Source organism: Lycorma delicatula, chromosome 3, assembly GCF_047948215.1.
Source record: "Lycorma delicatula isolate Av1 chromosome 3, ASM4794821v1, whole genome shotgun sequence".
In the NCBI taxonomy this organism is placed as follows: Eukaryota; Metazoa; Arthropoda; class Insecta; order Hemiptera; family Fulgoridae; genus Lycorma; species Lycorma delicatula.
This window is the reverse complement of record NC_134457.1, coordinates 15,399,771-15,419,896: the sequence shown is the minus strand read 5'-3', so window position 1 is coordinate 15,419,896 and position 20,126 is coordinate 15,399,771. Positions and strand designations below refer to the sequence as shown.

At 35.1% G+C, this 20,126-nt stretch overlaps 3 protein-coding genes across 3 annotated transcripts; all 3 read right to left on the bottom strand.

Annotated features, from left to right (window-relative positions):
• Window positions 1-4,856: 4,856 nt before the first annotated feature.
• Window positions 4,857-5,351, bottom strand: LOC142320801 (chromobox protein homolog 5-like). The gene has a single exon (XM_075358780.1). The coding sequence runs from the start codon at window positions 5,349-5,351 to the stop codon at window positions 4,857-4,859; it is 495 nt and encodes a 164-aa protein (XP_075214895.1).
• A 506-nt stretch (window positions 5,352-5,857) lies between these two features.
• LOC142320800 (uncharacterized) lies at window positions 5,858-9,046 on the bottom strand. Its single transcript, XM_075358778.1, has one exon. The coding sequence runs from the start codon at window positions 9,044-9,046 to the stop codon at window positions 5,858-5,860; it is 3,189 nt and encodes a 1,062-aa protein (XP_075214893.1).
• Window positions 9,047-9,970: 924 nt separating this feature from the next.
• Window positions 9,971-10,828, bottom strand: LOC142320853 (baculoviral IAP repeat-containing protein 8-like). Its single transcript, XM_075358826.1, has one exon. The coding sequence runs from the start codon at window positions 10,776-10,778 to the stop codon at window positions 10,032-10,034; it is 747 nt and encodes a 248-aa protein (XP_075214941.1). The 5' UTR covers window positions 10,779-10,828; the 3' UTR covers window positions 9,971-10,031.
• Window positions 10,829-20,126: the final 9,298 nt, after the last annotated feature.

Here is a 20,126-nt window from a genome sequence, read left to right as displayed (position 1 = left end):
TCTTTGCATTTTTTACATTAATTTGATGAATGTATATTATAAATTGATAATACATCATCATTATAATAGATCTTGTGTCAATTGACGACCTTACTTGACCTTATTTGGTGATTAGTCTTTCATAATTACTTTAATTATTGCCATATCAGAGTTGTTTATTAGAATAGGACTTGCGTTAATTGATAATCTAATCTGACCTTAACCTTACTATATCACAAGTTTCAATTTTTTGCTGGTATATTTCGGTTATAATTATAATTGAGATGACTTTGAAAATAACAAGTATGATGCAAATGAATTATCACTAATTGACGCAAATGTATTATCGAATGACTTTCAAACTAGTAAACAAGGTTAATGCAATAGAATTAATTAGTTTTATCTTTGCATTTTTTACATTAATTTGATGAATGTATATTATAAATTGATAATACATTAATTGATGACCTTACTTGATCTTTTATCTGTTTATTACGCTTCATAATTAGTATTATCTTTGAATTTGCGTCAATTGATTGTTTACTTACATTTAACCTTTACTAATTAGCGTTTTGTTTATTATAATAGAACTTGCGTCAATTGACGACCTTACTTAACCTTATTTGTAGATTAGTCTTTCATAATTACTTTAAATATTGCTATATCAGAGTTGTTTATTAGAATAGGACTTGCGTTAATTGATAATCTAATCAGACCTTAACCTTACTATATCACAAATTTCAATTTTTTATGCTGGTATATATCGGTTATAATTATAATTGAGATAACTTTTGAAAATAACAAGTATGATGCAAATGAATTATTACTAATTGATGCAAATGTATTATCAAACGACTTTCAAACTAGTAAACAAGGTTAATGCAATAGAATTAATTAGTTTTATCTTTACATTTTTACATTAATTTGATGAATGTATATTATAAATTGATAATACATCATCATTATAATAGATCTTGTGTCAATTGACGACCTTACTTGACCTTATTTGGTGATTAGTCTTTCATAATTACTTTAATTATTGCCATATCAGAGTTGTTTATTAGAATAGGACTTACGTTAATTGATAATCTAATCTGACCTTAACCTTACTATATCACAAGTTTCAATTTTTTGCTGGTATATTTTCGGTTATAATTATAATTGAGATGACTTTGAAAATAACAAGTATGATGCAAATGAATTATCACTAATTGACGCAAATGTATTATCGAACAACTTTCAAACTAGTAAACAAGGTTAATGCAATAGAATTAATTAGTTTTATCTTTGCATTCATACATATTATAAATTGATAATACAATTTTGTTTATTACGCTTCATAATTAGTTTTATCTTTGAATTTGCGTCAATTGATTGTTTACTTACATTTAACCTTTATTAATGAGCGTTTTTATAACTTCAAGCTAACCTCAGCTAACCTCATTAATTTAATGATGATTATTAGGATAGGATTTAGATAAATTGATGACCTAGCTAACCTCATTAAATAATGTTATATTATTTATCGATAACACATTTACGTTAAATAATGCTGTATCAGAGTTATTTATTTGAATAGAACTTACTTCATTTGATGACCTAGCTAACCTCATTAAAATAATCTATATCGCAAATTTCAAAAGCACGTGTTTATGATAATGATGTATGTTTACTACATTATATTATCTATGGATAAGGGAATTTACGTCAAAGAAATAATGATATCTGTTCTATATAAATACGAGTAAAATCTTCACGCTCTTCATATCACATTTTACTATTCTTCAGATTTGTTACAAATATATAATTAGCTATTTTCATAGTGAGGATCTACTTCTCAATACAAGTAAGTAAAATTACTTTTCTTTTTATTAATTAGCAATAGATAATAATTTATGTCTTAAAAATAATTTGCTTAGATAGCTCTAATTTATACATATGTGAGAATAATCATTTTAAATTAAATAATATTTCTAATTATTTGTATAGCATTTAATAATTTAATTCTCAATTTCTTTTATAAAATTTATTCTAAACATGTATGAAAATAAATAAAAGGATTATGAAATTAAAAGTAGTCAGTAAAAGATATTATTATTTATTTTTCCAGTTTAATTTATAGATTATTATAAATTATTTTCAATTATTATAATATATAAATATAAATACCTCTACATAAATTAACTATGTTACAAATCTTTTCATAAACTTGGCCAGTTAAATTTATTGATTATAATAAAATATTTGTGATTAATAAAAAATATATAAAAACCTCTAAATTTATAAAATCTTTATAAAATGTTTTATACATAATTTTATTAATACATGCTATAGAATATGTGAAATAATAATATTCTCTTTTCGATTTCAGAAAATGGAACGAGATTTAAAAAAATGGGAAGAGGCGGTGAGACAAGTAGAAGATCTCTCAAAACAACTGAGGAGAGAGTTGGAGGAGAAGAAGGCTCGTCGTGCTGTTTTGAGGAGAGTTGCCCCACAATTAACATCGGGTGGGGTGATGGGTCCACAACAGCGCAATGATGCACCTTTGCTGGCGGCGCTGTTGACTAGGGGAAGACGTTCATCTTCTCCCCCGTGGTGGTCGACCCCATCAACATCTGGGGTGGGGGTGGTGAGAGCAAATAAACAACCGCAATTAGTGCTCTCATCACCTCGAAGGGGTAGCACAATGATGGAGGGGGCGAGAGTTGAATCATCTCCTCCAGTAATTGAGCTGAGTCCCCTGACCACTGTTGAAGAGGAGGCAGCAGCAACATCAAGACCGCCAGCAGCTTCCTCCAAACAAACACAAACACCTCTACATAGAAGAGTACCAGAATGTGAAAGTAGTGAACACAATAAAAAAATCGATCTGGCGATTACGCATCTAAATAATAATGCAAAAAAGACGCGTAATCAAATGAAGAATATGATAAAAATAATTAAAATATTAGTCTCTAGGCAATCTTCCAACTCAGTCGAAAGATTGGGTGAGCTCAACCTGGAGTCGGCTGTGGGAAGATCTATGCCACCTCTATTATCTGAAGAGGGGTCGCTTAATACAGAAACTCTTTTTTTACCATGTATTACAGCACCACAGGTGGAGGATGATGCACCCCTCCACAAAGAGACTATCACCTCAGCTGAAAGACTCCAAGAGTCTATACTGGATATGAGGGACGATGATGCCAGATCGTCTACATCACACAGGCTTTCAGAGTCTAATGTAGATGTAGAAAGTTTATCAATGAGCGTTAGGGAAGGTTCACTACCGAATAGTATTAATAAAGAGCTAAACAAAATTCTAGAAACTTTAATGTAATATTTTTAGTTTATTTTTAATATATTTAATTTATTTATAAATTTTATATTTAATATATTTTTTAATATTAAAAAGTATTATTAAAAGATTTCTTGTTTTTTTTTCATAAACCTATCCTAAAACCTAAAACTAATATGATTACTAGAAGATTACAATCATTTATAATAAGTAGTGCGAATTATTCTATTTACAGCTCTACACGACTTTTTAAAAATATACATATTGTTCTATTTTCATAAACCTATACTAACTAATGTAATTACTAGATAGAAGATATGTTCGCTTTTTTTTTAATGTGAATATTTTTCATAAACCTATACTAAACTAATGTAATTACTAGATAGAAGATTATGTTTGCTTTTTTTTTTTTTAATGTGAATAAATACTTTATCTATTTTACATTTTATTACTATAATATTTTTATAGATTTTACATTGTTTTAATCAGAATCCAACATAAAAGATATAACAAAAATAAATATAATTAAAATTTCATATTAAAGAGAAGCAAATGAAATAAAGTAATCATTACTATCCTATTTTATTCTTTTCTGTTTAAGACTTGTTCTAAAAAATCTTCAAATAAATTCCGCAAAGGAATCTGCTGGTTAGCACTTTCCGCTGCAAACACTCCTATAAAAGGGGTGGATTTGTTTGACGTTATAGAAGTAATTGCTTTAGAGGTAGTATTTACCATTGAAGAATTTATTGCAGCATCAACAGATGGTGGTGTGAGTGAGGAACAAGCGGAAGATATAGTTGCCCCCACCACTGTTTCAGGAAGGTTTTCTACATAGGTGTTGAGAGCACTTGTCATATAACGCTCCTCACCAGTAGTACTAGCAAAACTTGAAGTGGATACGTTCGATCTACAGCTAGATGGTCGCATAATAATCGTAGGGGCGGGCACGTTTTCTGCTCTAGAAGTAGTTGCTTTCGAAGTAATATTTTCCATTGAAGAATAATTGTCTACTGTAGCACTAATAGATGATGGTGTGGGTGATGAGCGGGCGGAAGATATTCTACAGCTAGATGGTTGCATAATAATCGTAGGGGTGAGCTCGTTTTCTGCTGTAGAAGTAGCCGCTTTCGAAGTAATATTTACCATTGAAGAATAATTATCTACTGTAGCACTAATAGATGGTGATGTGGGTGATGAGCGGTTGGAAGATATTCTACAGCTAGATGGTCGCATAATAATCATAGGGATGGGTTCATCATCGCAATTTAACACTATAGGAGAGTTTGTAGCTTTAGTGTAATGATGAGTGGTTGCGGTGGTGGTGGATGTAACTATTGGATGTTTTTCCAAAGCTTTAGTAGCAAATCCTCTTTTCCTTCTTTTAGTTGGTTGATACATATTCTCATCAGCTCCATCATCTGTTAAGTCTATCATATCCATTAGCATTTTAGATTCAGTATCCTTTTTTATTTTATCCACAATATCTTGCATTATAACGAGCATATCGTTGATTCTATTTAGTTTCTTGAACATTATAACGAGCATGTCGCTGATCCTATTTAGTTTCTTCAACATTATGTCTGAAAAAATCAATTTAAATATTAACTACTTTTTCCCAATAATCGCTTACTAAGTCTTGAAAACAGGTAGAAATTTCTTCAGTCAACCAAGAATCATCAATTTCATCCAACCCTTTCCACTTGACGAGATATTCTATAGTTCCACAATTATTTCGATGATTTTTTATATATTCCACCTTTAGTTTGTGAATATGTACATTACAATCAGGAAAACTATGTGAGGAGGAAGGCTGCGAGTTGTTATCTGTTAGATCGATTAAAGGAGGATCAGGCTTCGGAATAAGTTTCACTTCATCGCAGTCTACATCTATACATTCAAATCCTAACCATCTTCTATAATTACGCTCAAATTCTTTAATTAGCATCCAAGAACTCAACCGTTCAGTCTGTATCCACTCCACATTCTCATAACCTAAACCTTCCCATTTTACTAAATAATATGTCATCCCCTGATGAATGGTTCTATCAAGAATTCCTTCAATATCGACCTCATTAAAGCTTTTGTTCATATTAGTTCCCAACCTGTAATAAATAAAAGTAAATTAAAAAAAGTTTCTTTCATGCTAGTTTCCAACCTATAATAAAATAAAAAAGTCAATTAGCACCTCTGAAATTTCAAAATTGATATAAACTCAAACACCTCCCTCACCATTTTACATCAATTTTTGATGAAGGCCTGGGGAACCGATACGCATTCATATTGCGCAGTGGTTTAGGGTGTTTGAGTTTATGTGAGTGTGAATGTAATGTGTTTTTGTTAAGTGTGAATGTGTAGATATGTTGTTGTGTTAGTGTGTAGATGTTATGTTGTTCTTAATCATATTGAAACAGCTTTAGGTAGTAGTGAGGAAAACGAATACAATGGACATTGCGTAAACGATATGTAGTGAAAGACCTTGATGGTTACGATTGCCCTCCTATCGATTTATTTAGTTCTTCAACAAAAAAAGTATGCCCTTTCGGTGAAAAAACATGATTGAACATTTTCCAGACTACACCCATCCATTCAATACAATTATGAGTTTTCATACAACCTTTTGAGTTCTAGCGGCATATTTTGATGACCATACGCTAATGTATTCTTATAATCTATAGCAACACGCTTATCATCATAGTTGCATAGCGTAAGTTTATTGTGAACTATTGTATCAACTTGATGATTCTTTGAGCGAAACATTACCATATCCCTATACAGCTGTATATTAGGGTCTTCCAAACATCGTTTATAGTCACTGAAAGATAAATTATTTTTCACCACATTCTTCTTTATACCTTTCGCCTTTTTCTTTTCTATATTCACAGTTCTAAAAGAGTACATTTTCGCCCGCAATCCTATAAATTCTACAATTGGGATACCATTACACTCATCTTTATATTTACCGAGCACCTTTTTGTTAACTAATGAGAAACATTGGTGAGTTGGAGGATAATCAGAGGTATCAAACCATAAATTAAGTATGGGATCTTCTTTTATATCGTTATAGAAATCATGCGTTCGAATATCGTAAAAAAAGCTATCGGTATCCATATATAGTAGATCTATAGCACTTCCATACCTTTGTTTCATAATATCATAATGAAAATTATACATTAAAGTTTTACTCAACTCTAATACCGTCAATCCTACGTATATGGGTTTATTTAACTTTATATTCGTTTTCTGCATCTGGACCGCGCATAAATTTTCAGAATAAATTATTCTATCTTGAAACGTAGGCTTCGCGATCAACTTTAATAGACGTGATTTTGATGATACTAGCTCAATATTAATGCGTTTACGCACATTTTCCATGCATTTGCCGAAAACTGCATTATTCATCAATTTAAAGAAATCTTTCTCGAAGCTGTTTTTAGCCAGCTGCCTATTTGCAGTATTAAACTCAATATATGTCTTCATCCACGCCTTCTGTAAAAATTGAAGTACTCTATATACCTTAGTCACTACTAGGCCATGCGCTACCGCCTGCTTCAAATTAGCATAGTGGCAGACATATCTCTTTTTAGACCAAAGAGTAGTCAAACGTTTTGGCTGATTGGATCCTGATGGTTTTCCATTTGCAGGAAGAAAGGGTAAATCATTATGCTTCTCATGAAGCCTCGCTGGATACTCAATATCTACTTCTAGAATGTAGCCTCTTTCAGATTCGTCTTCTGTTTTCAAAACAACCTCAAGCGCAGTAATTAATTCTACATCAGACAACCATCTGAAGTCTTTATACGGCAACCGTTTGCACATTGCCCAACCATAAAGGTTATTGGCATCTATATACATTAAATAGTTTGTTAACTTGTCAACTTTATAGCCTTTCACATAGGGATTATTCGCTACGGCGTGTTTTTTAACACATGTAGTTATACCGCCTCGAATTCCTTTCTCAATAAACATATGCATATCATAATCCGTAATAAGATCAAGTTCGACCTCGGTCTTTAGTAACATAGCATCGAATGCGAGTCCTGGGGCTGTGTAATAATGTGCGCAATCTAATTGATATTCCCTAATACATAGACTTCTAAAGCTCTCGAATACGTCAGCTAATAGGAGGACATCGCATTTAAGATACAAATCGCTATATTCACCTAAAGTTTTTATATTAAAGCGATGCCAAATTTCTTCCGCTCTCTTATATTCTTCAGCAGATATATGCTTTCCGGTGAGTTTACTATAAAAACTTTCTATTGGAGGAAGTACTGTTTCATCAAGCGTGCTCCACCTAGTAGTATATTCATAGGGGTATACCCCTTTAGTTGTTACGTATGGGAGATCATCTTTTGTGAAAAATCTACCAATATGATGAAACATCTCTAATGGGAGATTTTTCACAAGAGCGTCTAAACTCTCAGCCATGAATCGATATGAGTCTAGAAATTTAACTGATAGATTTTGAGTAATATATTTTACAAATGTGATATATTTCTCTGTACTATTAGCTATTACATCTATTTTTCTATCATCGTAACCTAATTCCTTCACTATGAAATGGAAGTCGTAGTTGGAGCCATTATGTATGAATATAGGTATTGATTTTTTATTTTGTCGTCTAAAGTTACAATTTCGGCATAACGCACCCCGATACTCTCCAGTTAAGTAGCAGTAGTGCCTAATAGGTTTAGTCTTAAATGGAATTAAACATATCTCACATCTCGATGCCGACTGAAAAGATTTTCTATCCTCTTCAGTGAAAATAATCTTTATGTTCTGACATAATGATTGATCTAAAGGTTGGAGTATATGTTTAAGGGTATTGATGAAATGTTCTGCAGCATTTATACCTCTATAAAGCAATGGTTCTGATGGAATAAACTCTCTTATTAGTTCTGGTAGAGTGGAGTTGGTAACGAAATATAAACAATAACTCATTGGTATATGATTCTCAGTAGTAATTGTGAATGATGATGAAAGTGAGGGCACGTTCTCATCAGATGGAGTCAACAGGCACTCAAAGTCTGCATAGGCTACTATCGGTAAGGGTAATTTGTGGTGATAATTTTTAAATTTCAATGTAGGCGTTCGCCCATCCTCAAGGTATTTAGGTAGAATAACCCTACAGGGGTGATTATTCTTACACAACCCAAGGTGCTCCTTCAATTTTAACTCTGAATTATAATAAGTAAAACATCTTCTACAAATGCTTATTTTAAGCTTATGTTTTGTAAGCTGAGAACTGATTAACCTTTCAAAATTTTTTATATAGCAATAATGTCTTTTTTCTCCTGTAGAGAGAAGAAGAAGATCAAAATGCTCCTCTTTCTCCACTTCTGTAATAAGTAGAGGTTCTATTACCCCTTTTTCAGAGATCTCATAAAGATTAATGGATACCTCGTTTACCTTAGCAAATTTATGAATCTGGTGGATGGGGGTGGGGAAATTAACTACGTTAAAATTGAACTTATTAATAAGTTTAGTGTAGCGCTCATTCACCCGCTGTTTATTATTTCCATCGACATACCTACAAAGAATGGCCCACATGAAACAATAATCATCATAATTCTTAGGGTTTATAATTGCTTTTTTGTCAGAAATACATTTTGGTAAAGGAATGTATGATGAGGATCTAAGAGGGATATAGCGGTTAATTCTTACAAGTAGACCATCTATACTATATAAGGTCCATCCGCTACCTCTACCAATAAATTCCATCTCCTCATTTATTAACTTAGCGATAGACTCTCCTATAACATCATGATAAATACTATATCGCATGTTAATAGTTTTAAATGAAACATCGCGATATTCAAATATGTTCTGTTTAAAATATGTACAATCTAATAAGAGATTGAACTTGATTAATCCAAGACGGATAGAGGCGTTTTCTAAAAGATTAGTTAATTCATTTCTTTGTGCATATAAGAAAGTTGGGATATCGGTTGATACCGTGTTTTTAAAATAATATGTTAGAAGATTGCAGGCGAAAGCGTGCTCTATTTCCTCGAATCTGTTGATAGAGTCGACATATGACAGTCTCGCCCTTTTTGTGTTGAAATCCATCTGAAAAGAAATACTAGCTATAGTAATATATTTTTATTAATTAAAGAAATAAATTTACCTTTTTTAAAAAATCTTCAACTCCACATGTGAAAATGGATAGTAATGTTCTCTCTGGCAGGGTTATGTCGACGACCAACTGATAGATGTAATAGCTGAAGAGGAAGATAGCAAACCTATTATCACAATCTTCTGAAAACTATATCATCAGAAGATATCACCTAACTCATTTAAGAAGAGGTCTAACAACTACATAATTAATCATAAAAATGTAAACAGCAATCCTGCAATTAAGTATATATTTTAAAAATTACATAAATAAGCAGTGTGCAAGTAACTATTCTAAGTGTTATTGAAGAAAGTTAAGAATATGAAAATTAATAAACGACATAATTAATTATAACCAATTCATAATGAGTTGAAAAATGTAATCAAATAAAAAACCACATAATGAATCGTAAGATTAAATTAATAACATTAACAGCTTGAAGTAAAGTTAAAAAGGAAAGAAAAAAGAAAAGTAAAAACAAATCCTTTTATGGATGAAGAAAATAAGTAATGTTGAAACAACTATTTCAAGTATTATAGAGAAAAAATTGAAAGAACAACCCTTTTAGTCGCCTCTTACGACAGGCAGGAGATACCGTAGATGTATTCTATGCCCCAACCTACTGGACAAATCATCATGAATACATAGCATTAGTTAAGATAGGAAAATATTTAACAGACGATTAAAAGGTTTTTCACAAGCGGTACAACATTTTATTGTTGGTGAGCAGGAATTGCATATTTCTAAGTGACCGCATGGCATAAAAACTACATTCCTCTGATTTTTGCAACATATTTTACATAGTAATAATTTCTTAGTTTCCTCATTTTTAAATCTTTTTCTTATACAATTGCAGACTATTTTATTAGCTCTTTCATCTTTACCTCCATTTATCACATCTCCCAAGTCATCATCACTACTCGCTTTATCGAATGAGGTGACTAAAACCTGCTTTAAATTTTTTCTACATATTATACACTCTTTCACTGAGAATAAACATGATTTACAAACAGCTAAATGCTCACATGGTAAGAAAACTATATTCCTTTCCTTCTCGCGACAAATTAGACAATCCAATTCAGATGCTACAGCCATATCCTCATTTAAGTTTCTTATCCTTTCTCTCATCTCCTTAAATATTTTTAGTACTCCATCAATATAATGTAAACCTTTTTTTACTCTGATAAAAAGACAATTATTACCATAACAACGCGTATGATGAAACCATGGATTATCATCAGCAATCTGATAATGCAAAGCTCCTCCACAACAGTAACAATTAACATTATCACCTCTTCCGCTATAGAAAAACCCCGCTTGTACAAGTTTATCAGTTTTAACCTCTTTAATATAAGGAAAAGTTATATAGCTATTTAATCGTGCAGCTTCTAGCGTATACATAGGGTATTTAGGGGCTGTATATTGATATATATTATCCCCATCAATCTCGGCAAAATCGGATTTTTTCTACATCCTGAAACAGAAAAAATATTTTCCTACAAACCTAACATCATATTTAGACCTTTTAGGTTTTTAGAAGCGCGCACGCTAGCGTGTAGGCTTTTTACACTTTCTCAGAAGCGTGCACGCTAGCATGCAGGCTTTTTCAGGTTTTTTTACGCTTTTTCAGGCTTTTTTTAAGCTTTTTTCAGAAGCGCGCATGCTAGCGTGCAGGCTTTTTTAGGCTTTTTTGGGGCTTTTTCAGGCTTTTTTTTACGCTTTTTCAGAAGCGGCTGCAAAATTATTGAGAAAATTCAATTTATTTGAGTGAGGTGATATATCCTGACAGATCATCAGAAAGATTTTTCTTTATGATGATTTACATGATTACAAATCTATTTAATAGGTTAGCTATCAATCAGAATCACCCCAATTACTAGATTCTTCCTCCTCCTCTCCTGCAGGGGTTCCACGTACCACATTAAAACCTCTAGAGAGCGCATCGGTACTAATTACATGGAAGGGATTAGATATTATTTGCTCAATAATATTTTCATAATCCCTCGCGCTAATTAATAAGGCGAAACGTGTGTCGAGAGCGATTGCATCGACAGTGAGCATATCAGCAAATCCCACAACACGTTCTACTGTTACTACCTCACCGCAGTGGTAGCAAGGCTCGTTCACTTGTGGTGAACTTGTGGTGAATCCTCATCAATTAGTAGAACCTTGTGGAAACACTCTTCTTCCAATCTGGAATATCTGTTTCCACGGCTTCGCTCAATGAGGGCATGAAGGGATATCACCTCATTATTTGTCAAATTCTTCTCTATGCGCAACCCAAATCGCAATAAGAAGAATGCTCGCACCACATTTGGACGTCGGGGGCATTTGCATAATACAACGCAGTTCTCCCCAAAATCGACGAGGGAATAATGGTAGCGGACTACAGGTTGGTCTTCAGAGGGTGAGAAGTTAGCCCCATACTGCTCTACCTCTGGTTGGGGAGATATGCTACCTCCAACATTATGCTCCTCTCTCATCAAAGGAACAGCTACACCAATTTTTTTCTGCATCCGCTCAGGTAATACCTTCACAATAGCCATCCGTTCAAATGGAGGATTTATCACGTCTACAACAGACGTATCTGGTGCGATTACTTTTACCGCTACGTTTGCATATCTAGTAGATGATCTGAATCTAGTAATTTGAGGCTCATCTGACCCCTCTTCTATTACAATCTGTTGGTTGCCAATGCAAACAAGAACCGCTGTTTTTTCCATCTGAAAAACAACTGGTTTAACTTTCATCATATCTATAACACTCCTAAAATTTAAAAGTGCTTCGTTAACACCGCTAGGTATCCACACTTATTTACATCTAAAGGAGCGCTACGTTAACACCGCGCACTTATTTACATCTAAAGGAGCGCTTCGTTAACACCGCTAGGTATCCACACTCCCTATAACTAAAAAGTGCTTCGTTAACACCGCTAGGTATCCACACTCCCTATAACTAAAAAAGTGCGTCGTTAACACCGCTAGGTATCCGCACTCCCTATAACTAAAAAAGTGCTTCGTTAACACCGCTAGGTATCCGCACTCCCTATAACTAAAAAAGTGCTTCGTTAACACCGCTAGGTATTCACACTCCCTATAACTAAAAAAGTGCTTCGTTAACACCGCTAGGTATCCACACTCCCTATAACTAAAAGTGCTTCGTTAACACCGCTAGGTATCCACACTCCCTATAACTAAAAGTGCTTCGTTAACACCGCTAGGTATCCGCACTCCCTATAACTAAAAAAGTGCTTCGTTAACACCGCTAGGTATCCGCACTTATATACATCTAAAGGAGTGCTTCGTTAACATCGCTAGGTATCCGCACTCCCTATAACTAAAAAGTGCTTCGTTAACACCGCTAGGTATCCACACTAATTAAAACTGAACTCACCTTTATAGTAGTAGTAGTAGTAGTAGTAGTAGTAGTGGTAGTACTTAGACTTGGTTTCCACAATGCATGCTGGCTATGCATCAGGCGAGCCTTTATATACCAATTTCAGATCCCCCACCATTGGGTATCAAGCCTTGTACTTTACACTTTCTATTAGGCTTCGTCCTCGGATTTTGGTCTTAACCTTGGACTTTGACCATGACCTTGGACTTTTTGACCTTGAACTTTGACCTTGACCTCGGACCTTGGACTTTTGACTTTGACCTTGGACTTTGACCTCCAGACAGTCTGGCGCCATGTGTGCTAGGAACGGCATTTATACACTACTGACTAGTGTTGTTGTATTTTGCAATAAGTTTCGGTAGTAATTCTAACCACTTGTAGGTTCCTTGTTCGGTAAACTTTCTCCACATCATCGTTTTCAGTGTTCGATTAAACCGTTCGACTATCGACGCTTTTTTATCCGAATGTGTGGAATAGTGATTTATATTGTACGACTGTAATAGTCGTTTAACCGTCGGATTGTATAACTCTTTACCCAAATCGGTTTGAAAATGTCGCATCTTGTGTTTATACAAAATAAGTTTTAGGGCTTTAGCGACCTCGGTACCGGTTTTAGTTTTAACCTGGTACGGCGAATGCTAGTTTAGAAAAACAATTTATCATCGTCAATATGTATCGATAACCTTTGTTTGATCTTGCGTACGGTCCCATTTCTACAAGGTCAGCTTGGAAAAGATCAGAAATATTCTTCAGTTCGATACGTCTTGTAGGATAATTTCGTCGAGCCTGTCGGTGGAGCTCTTTAGCTATTGTCGCTTTGGTGTTCATCGCTATAGTGATAAAATCATCGTAAGACGCACCTTATTTACATTTCATCGGATAGGAATCTCGATTGATTGACAGGAACAACGAGTATGATTGGTGGCTACAATGGTTTTATAATACGTTATGAAGCTGTTGTTCATTAACATTTCTGTAATGTGAATTTCTAAAGTTACTTTTTCAACGCTGTCTTTTTCTGGTTGACATTTAACTTCCTGACATTGTTGACAAGATCCCGAGCCTTTATCACATCGGTGTAAAACATACACCGGTCTGAATGTAAACCTTTGAGACTTTAACTGTTTCGAAATGTTAATGGTTGGTATTGACCTTTTTTGTGGGATTTTGCATAAGAAACCTATAGATTCACAATACGTCTCAGTGAATGTTAGAATTCGAGATTCCACAATTAGTAATGAAGTTATTGTAATACACAGAAGTAAACTCCATTTCATGGAGCAGTACTCGTTAGCTGTTGTCACAATGGTGCTCATTGTGATACTAAATATATTTCATTTGTATGGAAGGGAATATCAAAAGGATTTCTTTATTGTTATTTTACCCGCCTCACCACTCTTATATCCCGGCCTTGGCACCGGCCGTATCGATAATACATATATATATGAAAATCAATATCCGATTTACCATATCGTAAAGCGTATTATGATTTAATATAAATTATCGATTCGGGGGATTTAGGGTGGTCCTGAAAAGGACCGTTGTACACTTTAGAGGGTTACCCAAAAAACGGACAAGATGGCATACACCGTTTATGTTCCACATATGGATGGTCCGTTTCTTCCCACATCCACAAGCGTATAGAACAATAGTCACATCTGACTACATCCTCGATACCCTCGTACCTGAACCCATGGATAGCTAGGATCAGTGGGGAAAGTAACGGGTTTTTCATATGCGGCCATAACGGTGTATAAATCTTTTTATTACCGACTCTAGTAACCCTGAAAAATGTATGTACTCTATCATAAAATGAACGTTCCATTATGGTTGAGTACTAGCGCAAGAATGAAGAAAGTCTCGAATAAAGTTTCTTTATCCGTTACAAAAATAATATTCTACAACTTCCGCTGATAAGTTGTATAAGGAAAGACGGTCGATTTTTTAGACGTATAAAACTTTAATTTATTTAATAATTATTTCTTTAAAAAAATATTAATTTAATTTATTGATTAATTATTTCTTAAAAAAATATTAATTTGTTTTCCAACTTCCGCTGGTAAGATGTATAAGGAATAACGGACAATTTTGAGATGTATAAAATTCAGTTTATTATTATGTGCAGAGTAACTAAAGGAATAAATTATTATAGTGTGTAGTATATATAACGTTTTGATAACCAGTTGCAAATAACAGAAATAATTTATTACCATATGCGGGTGTATGTTGTTTTTTTTTTTTTTTTTTTTTTTTTTTTTTTTAAGGGCGAAAAACGGTTGAACGTTATCATCGCCCGGAAAATAAATAAATAGATAAATAAATACATAAATAAATAAAAATAACTTTAGGTTTTTAGATAAAATTAAAACTTAAAACTACTATCACAGAAACAAAATCCGGAATGGGTGTAAAAGGCCCATTCTCGGATAACAAAAACACTAATATGTAACTTAAAAGTCTGTTAAAAACTATCACATTAAAAATAAATAAAACTTAAAGCTATGTTAAAACCTATCACATTAAAAATAAATAAAACTTAAAACTATGTTAAAAACTATCATTAAAAATAAATAAAACTTAAAACTAAAAAAGGAGATAAAACTTAAAACTAATATCACAAAAATCTTATAACTAATATCACAGACGAATTTAAAAAACATACAAAAAAACAAAAAAATCCGATAGGGAGTGTAAAAGGCTCCCTACTCGGATAACAAAACAATACATAAGACAATACATACAATTACTAAAGAATACATACTTATTAAATTTTTTGCATTAACCCTATACTACGTAAAAATATAAACATGCGGTTTAAAACCTCCTTATCGTCACGCAAGATACCACGGATGTTACTAGGAATTTTAAATTTACGACGCAATGCCGCATAACATATGCAGTCCACGAGTATGTGGCGCACAGTCACGCGGCAGTTGCATCTTGCGCATAGAGGTGGTTGTCCTCTTGTAAACAGGTACTCGTGTGTGACTCTCGTGTGTCCTATCCGCAATCGACAGAGTACTACTTCCTCACGCCGGGGTTTTCTGTATGAGGAGTTCCATGGTAACACAGAATCTTTAATCTGACGGAGTTTATTATCAACAGTAGCTGTCCAATCACCTTGCCACCTTGTTCTTAATAATTGTTTTACATAGTTAATGAAATCAGAAGTAGCAACTCGGGTGGTGAAAGGAGGCTGGTTACATGCTTCTTTGGCAGCGGAATCTGCATGTTCATTACCTGGAATCCCTACGTGGCTAGGGACCCAGCAAAAACTTAATTCTGTGTTGCGATTATTCAACTCAGCGATTGCGTTGTAAATTTCAATGACGATAGGATGTTTGGAATAAAAGTTCTTTAAGGCTTGGAGAGCACTACACGAGTCACTGCAAATAAGAATTTTTCTATATTTAGGGTTAATGATGTTTAGAGCCTTATTTATAGCATATAGTTCAGCGGTAAACACACTCGTAATACTGGGGAGACCAAACATATAAGTTCTCTCATTGACAACAAAAGCACACCCAACCGTATCGTTTTGTTTCGATCCATCAGTGTATACAACCGCGTCTGGTTTCGCCTTGGAGAGAACACACTGAAACATCTGCTGAAAGACGATAGATGGTGTTGATTGTTTATTACATGTAGTCAGGTCAAAATTAAAATTTATGAGGTTTATTCCCCATGGAGGATATGAGCAAGGGTACATAGGAAAGAATGACGGTGTGTCAACATTTATATGCTGCAGCAGACGCCAGGTACGGACACCTACAGGTGCAGTACGACGTGGATGATCCTCATACTTTCCTAGATTAGGATTTTTAAAGACTGACTCAAGAACCGGGTGATTTGGCTGTCCTCTGAGACGAGCAAAATAAGATAATAAGAGCTGGTCTCGTCTATCCCAAAGTGATGGTTCACCACAGTCTACAAGTAAGCTTGCGACAGGACTTGATCTAAACGCGCCTGTAGCAAGCCGAAGGAAAGCATGATGTACACTATCCAGCATTTTAAGCACGGTTTGACGAGCTGATGAGTAGGCCACACAACCGTAATCTAAACGGGAGCGAACAAAGGAATAGTAAAAATGTATCATACATGATCTATCGGCTCCCCACTTGGTGTTAGTAAGGACTCGCATCATATCTAAAATTTTGGAACATTTTGTTTTCAATTCTTTTAAATGTTTGACCCAAGTAAGACGACTATCAAAAATTAAACCTAAAAACTTAACGTAATTAGAGATAGTAATAGTCTCACCGTTCAGAAAAATTTGCGGAATAGAAGGGTTTCGTAGCCGAGAAAAAACTACACATTTTGTTTTTTCGGATGAAAATGTGAAACCAGTAATCCTGGACCAAGCTTCAAGGTGATATATAGTGTTCTGCAGTAGTCTCTCTGCTGTGGGTGCCGAACGGCTTGCAATGTAGATAGCAAAGTCGTCAGCGAATAGAGAGCATGAGACAGGAGCCTGAACACATTTGGTAATATCATTTATGGCTACAGAAAATAAGGTGGCACTTAATACACTACCTTGGGGCACTCCATTCTCTAAGATGACACTATCTGAGAGCGAATCATCTACACGAACACGAGCCGTTCGGTGATTTATGAATCCCCGGATAAAAGCAAGCATATTGCCCTTGATTCCCCATTTTTGGAGAGTGTTAAGAATACCACGTCGCCAGGCTGTGTCATACGCCTTTTTTATATCAAAGAAGATAGCGACGAGGTGTTGCCGATTGAGGAAAGCGTTTTGTATGGCTGTTTCTAGTGACACTAAATGGTCAATGGAAGATCGTCCTTGTCGAAAACCACACTGTTCTGGAGATAGAAAGCCATGTTTCTCCAAGTACCATGTAAGTCTGCGGTTTACCATTCTCTCCATTATTTTACACAAAACGCTTGTTAATGAAATAGGGCGATAGCTTGAGGGGTTCTTCTGGTCTTTACCAGGTTTTAGTACTGGTATAATAAATGCTTCTGACCAGCCGGGTGGGAAGACTTGTTCGGAGAATAAACCGTTGAAAATATTCAAAAGTTGTTGTAGTGCCGAATTAGGAAGGTGTGAAAGCATGGAAAGGCGAATGTTGTCCGGTCCAGGGGAAGTGTCCCGTGAATTTTTAAGTGCATGTAACAATTCTTTAAATACGAATGGAGTGTTTAATTCACCAACCGAATCACCAATGTTTAACGACAACACCTCCATTTGTATCTTGTACCGTTGAAAATCGTTATTATATGATGAGGTGAGAGACACCGAGCGGAAAGATTTTGCTAGACTATTTGCCACTTCCGAGGATGATGAAAGGGGTTCTCCTTCATCAATAAGACCAAGAATAGATTGTTTCGGTGATCCGAAGATTGCACGAATTTTCTTCCATACAGTAGACGTGGAAGTAGTGCGTGAGATAGTGCTCACGTATTTCGTCCATGAATTCCTCTTAGCGTCCAAGAATACTCGACGGCACACCGCTCTAGCCCTGCGGTATAAATTTAGATGTTCTGTTGTGGGCCTACGATTAAATTTACGTAGTGCCTGCCGTCGATTCCTAATAGCAATTTTGCATTCATCGTTCCACCATGGAACGAAAGGACGTCTAGGATTACCCGATGTTTGTGGGATATATCTGTTGGCATTCTTAAGTATCATGGACGTAAAAGAAGAATATTGGTCGAGGATGTTCGCTCCATCGTCATACTGAGATTGGAATGCTTTACAGTATCCGTTCCAATCTGCCTTTTCAACAATCCATCTCCGTGGCATTCTTTTAATCTCGCAGTCTACACCGAAACTAATAATAATTGGTCTATGATCACTGCCGTGATAGTCATCACAAATCGACCAATTAAAATGAGGGAGTACATTCGGTGAGCATATGGAAAGATCAAGGTTAGATACAGCACCAGTTGATAAGGACATAAAAGTGTGTGATCCATTATTCAGTAGGCAAAGGTCAAAATCTTGTCTCAATCTGTTTATCATATTTCCTCGAGTGGAGCAGAAGGTTGAGCCCCAGGAAATATGATGGGCATTGAAGTCTCCTACTATTAACGATGGAGATGGTATTTGTGTAAGGAGATTTGAGACGTCTAAAGCACTGAACACAGTGTTCGGTGAGAGATACAGATTGCAGATATGCAATTTGAAGGGAATAATGACCTTTACTGCAATAGCAGGAATGACAGTGGTTAACTGAATTCTTGTAGCTGACACCCCATTCTTCATGAAAATCGCTACTCCACCACTCTCCCTACTGTCTACTAGGCAGTCGTATCTCTCGCAGAAGTATCCTCTAAATGTAATTCGGTCATGTTGTAGGAGGTGAGTTTCCTGGAAACACATGATTAGTGGATCATGTGTGTGCGCCAGTACTCTAATATCTTCAATGCGGGACCGAATACCTCTAACATTCCACTGAATAATGTTCATAAGTGTAAAAAGCAAATAAAAAAATAAATTTCGGAAACTAAATAAAAATTAGTTGTACGTGATTCGGTTTTTCTTTTTTGAATTTTTTATTTTAAAGAACTCCGATGCCCTAGGGTCGGGTGGTTCTTCAACCATATCCTCCAGTATATGAGGAGATGGTGGAGGAGATTTATTTGAATGGGATGCTGTAGTTGACATCCCAGAAGAGATAGTTACGTGGGTTCCCTTTATGGGGAGCTTATTAGGTGGCTTACTGCCAGCTGTGATAGTCGCTATTCGTGGCGGTACGACTTTGGGAATAGGAACTTTCGTATGTATCATACTGTTTGATTCACTAGCTGCGATGGAGGACTTTTTATTCATTTTTGTCAGCTCTGAGATAGTGGCTGTAAGTGAAGCTACTTGATCAGATAGCATCTGAACAAGTTTTTTAAGCTCATTGCAGGATCCGCACTGCTGATTATTAGCATTTGTAGGAATTTGTTTAGTTGTAGCGGTGTCAAAAGATACGTCTGGTTTGACCAGGTTCCGTGAGTTGTTTATCTTTTTATATTCTCTACGTGCAGCCGGAAAAGATAGTTTTTGCTCCGTACAGATTTTGAGAATTGCCTTTTCTTCTTTAAAAGTTGGGCAATCTCGGGAGCGGGCTGTATGTGGACCACTGCAGTTTGCACATTTTTCACTTTCTTCGCAGTTAGTGTCGTTGTGACCTTCTTTACCACATCGAGCACAGATCTCAGTTTTCGTGCAAGATGTTGTAGTATGACCAAAACCTTGGCATCTGCAACATCGCCGTGGGTTGGGTATGAATGGTCGTACCCGAACCGAGAGGTAACCCACTTTGATCTTTTCTGGTGGAACAGGGAGACTGAATGTTAATATAAGAGACGGTGTCGGTTCTTCTGTTCCGTTCTGCCGTT

What these genes read in the sequence shown, in the direction of transcription:
- LOC142320853 (XM_075358826.1), bottom strand. Translation starts at nt 10,778, where the DNA reads ATGTATACGCTAGAAGCTGCACGATTAAATAGCTATATAACTTTTCCT.
- LOC142320801 (XM_075358780.1), bottom strand. Translation starts at nt 5,351, where the DNA reads ATGAACAAAAGCTTTAATGAGGTCGATATTGAAGGAATTCTTGATAGA.
- LOC142320800 (XM_075358778.1), bottom strand. Translation starts at nt 9,046, where the DNA reads ATGCGATATAGTATTTATCATGATGTTATAGGAGAGTCTATCGCTAAG.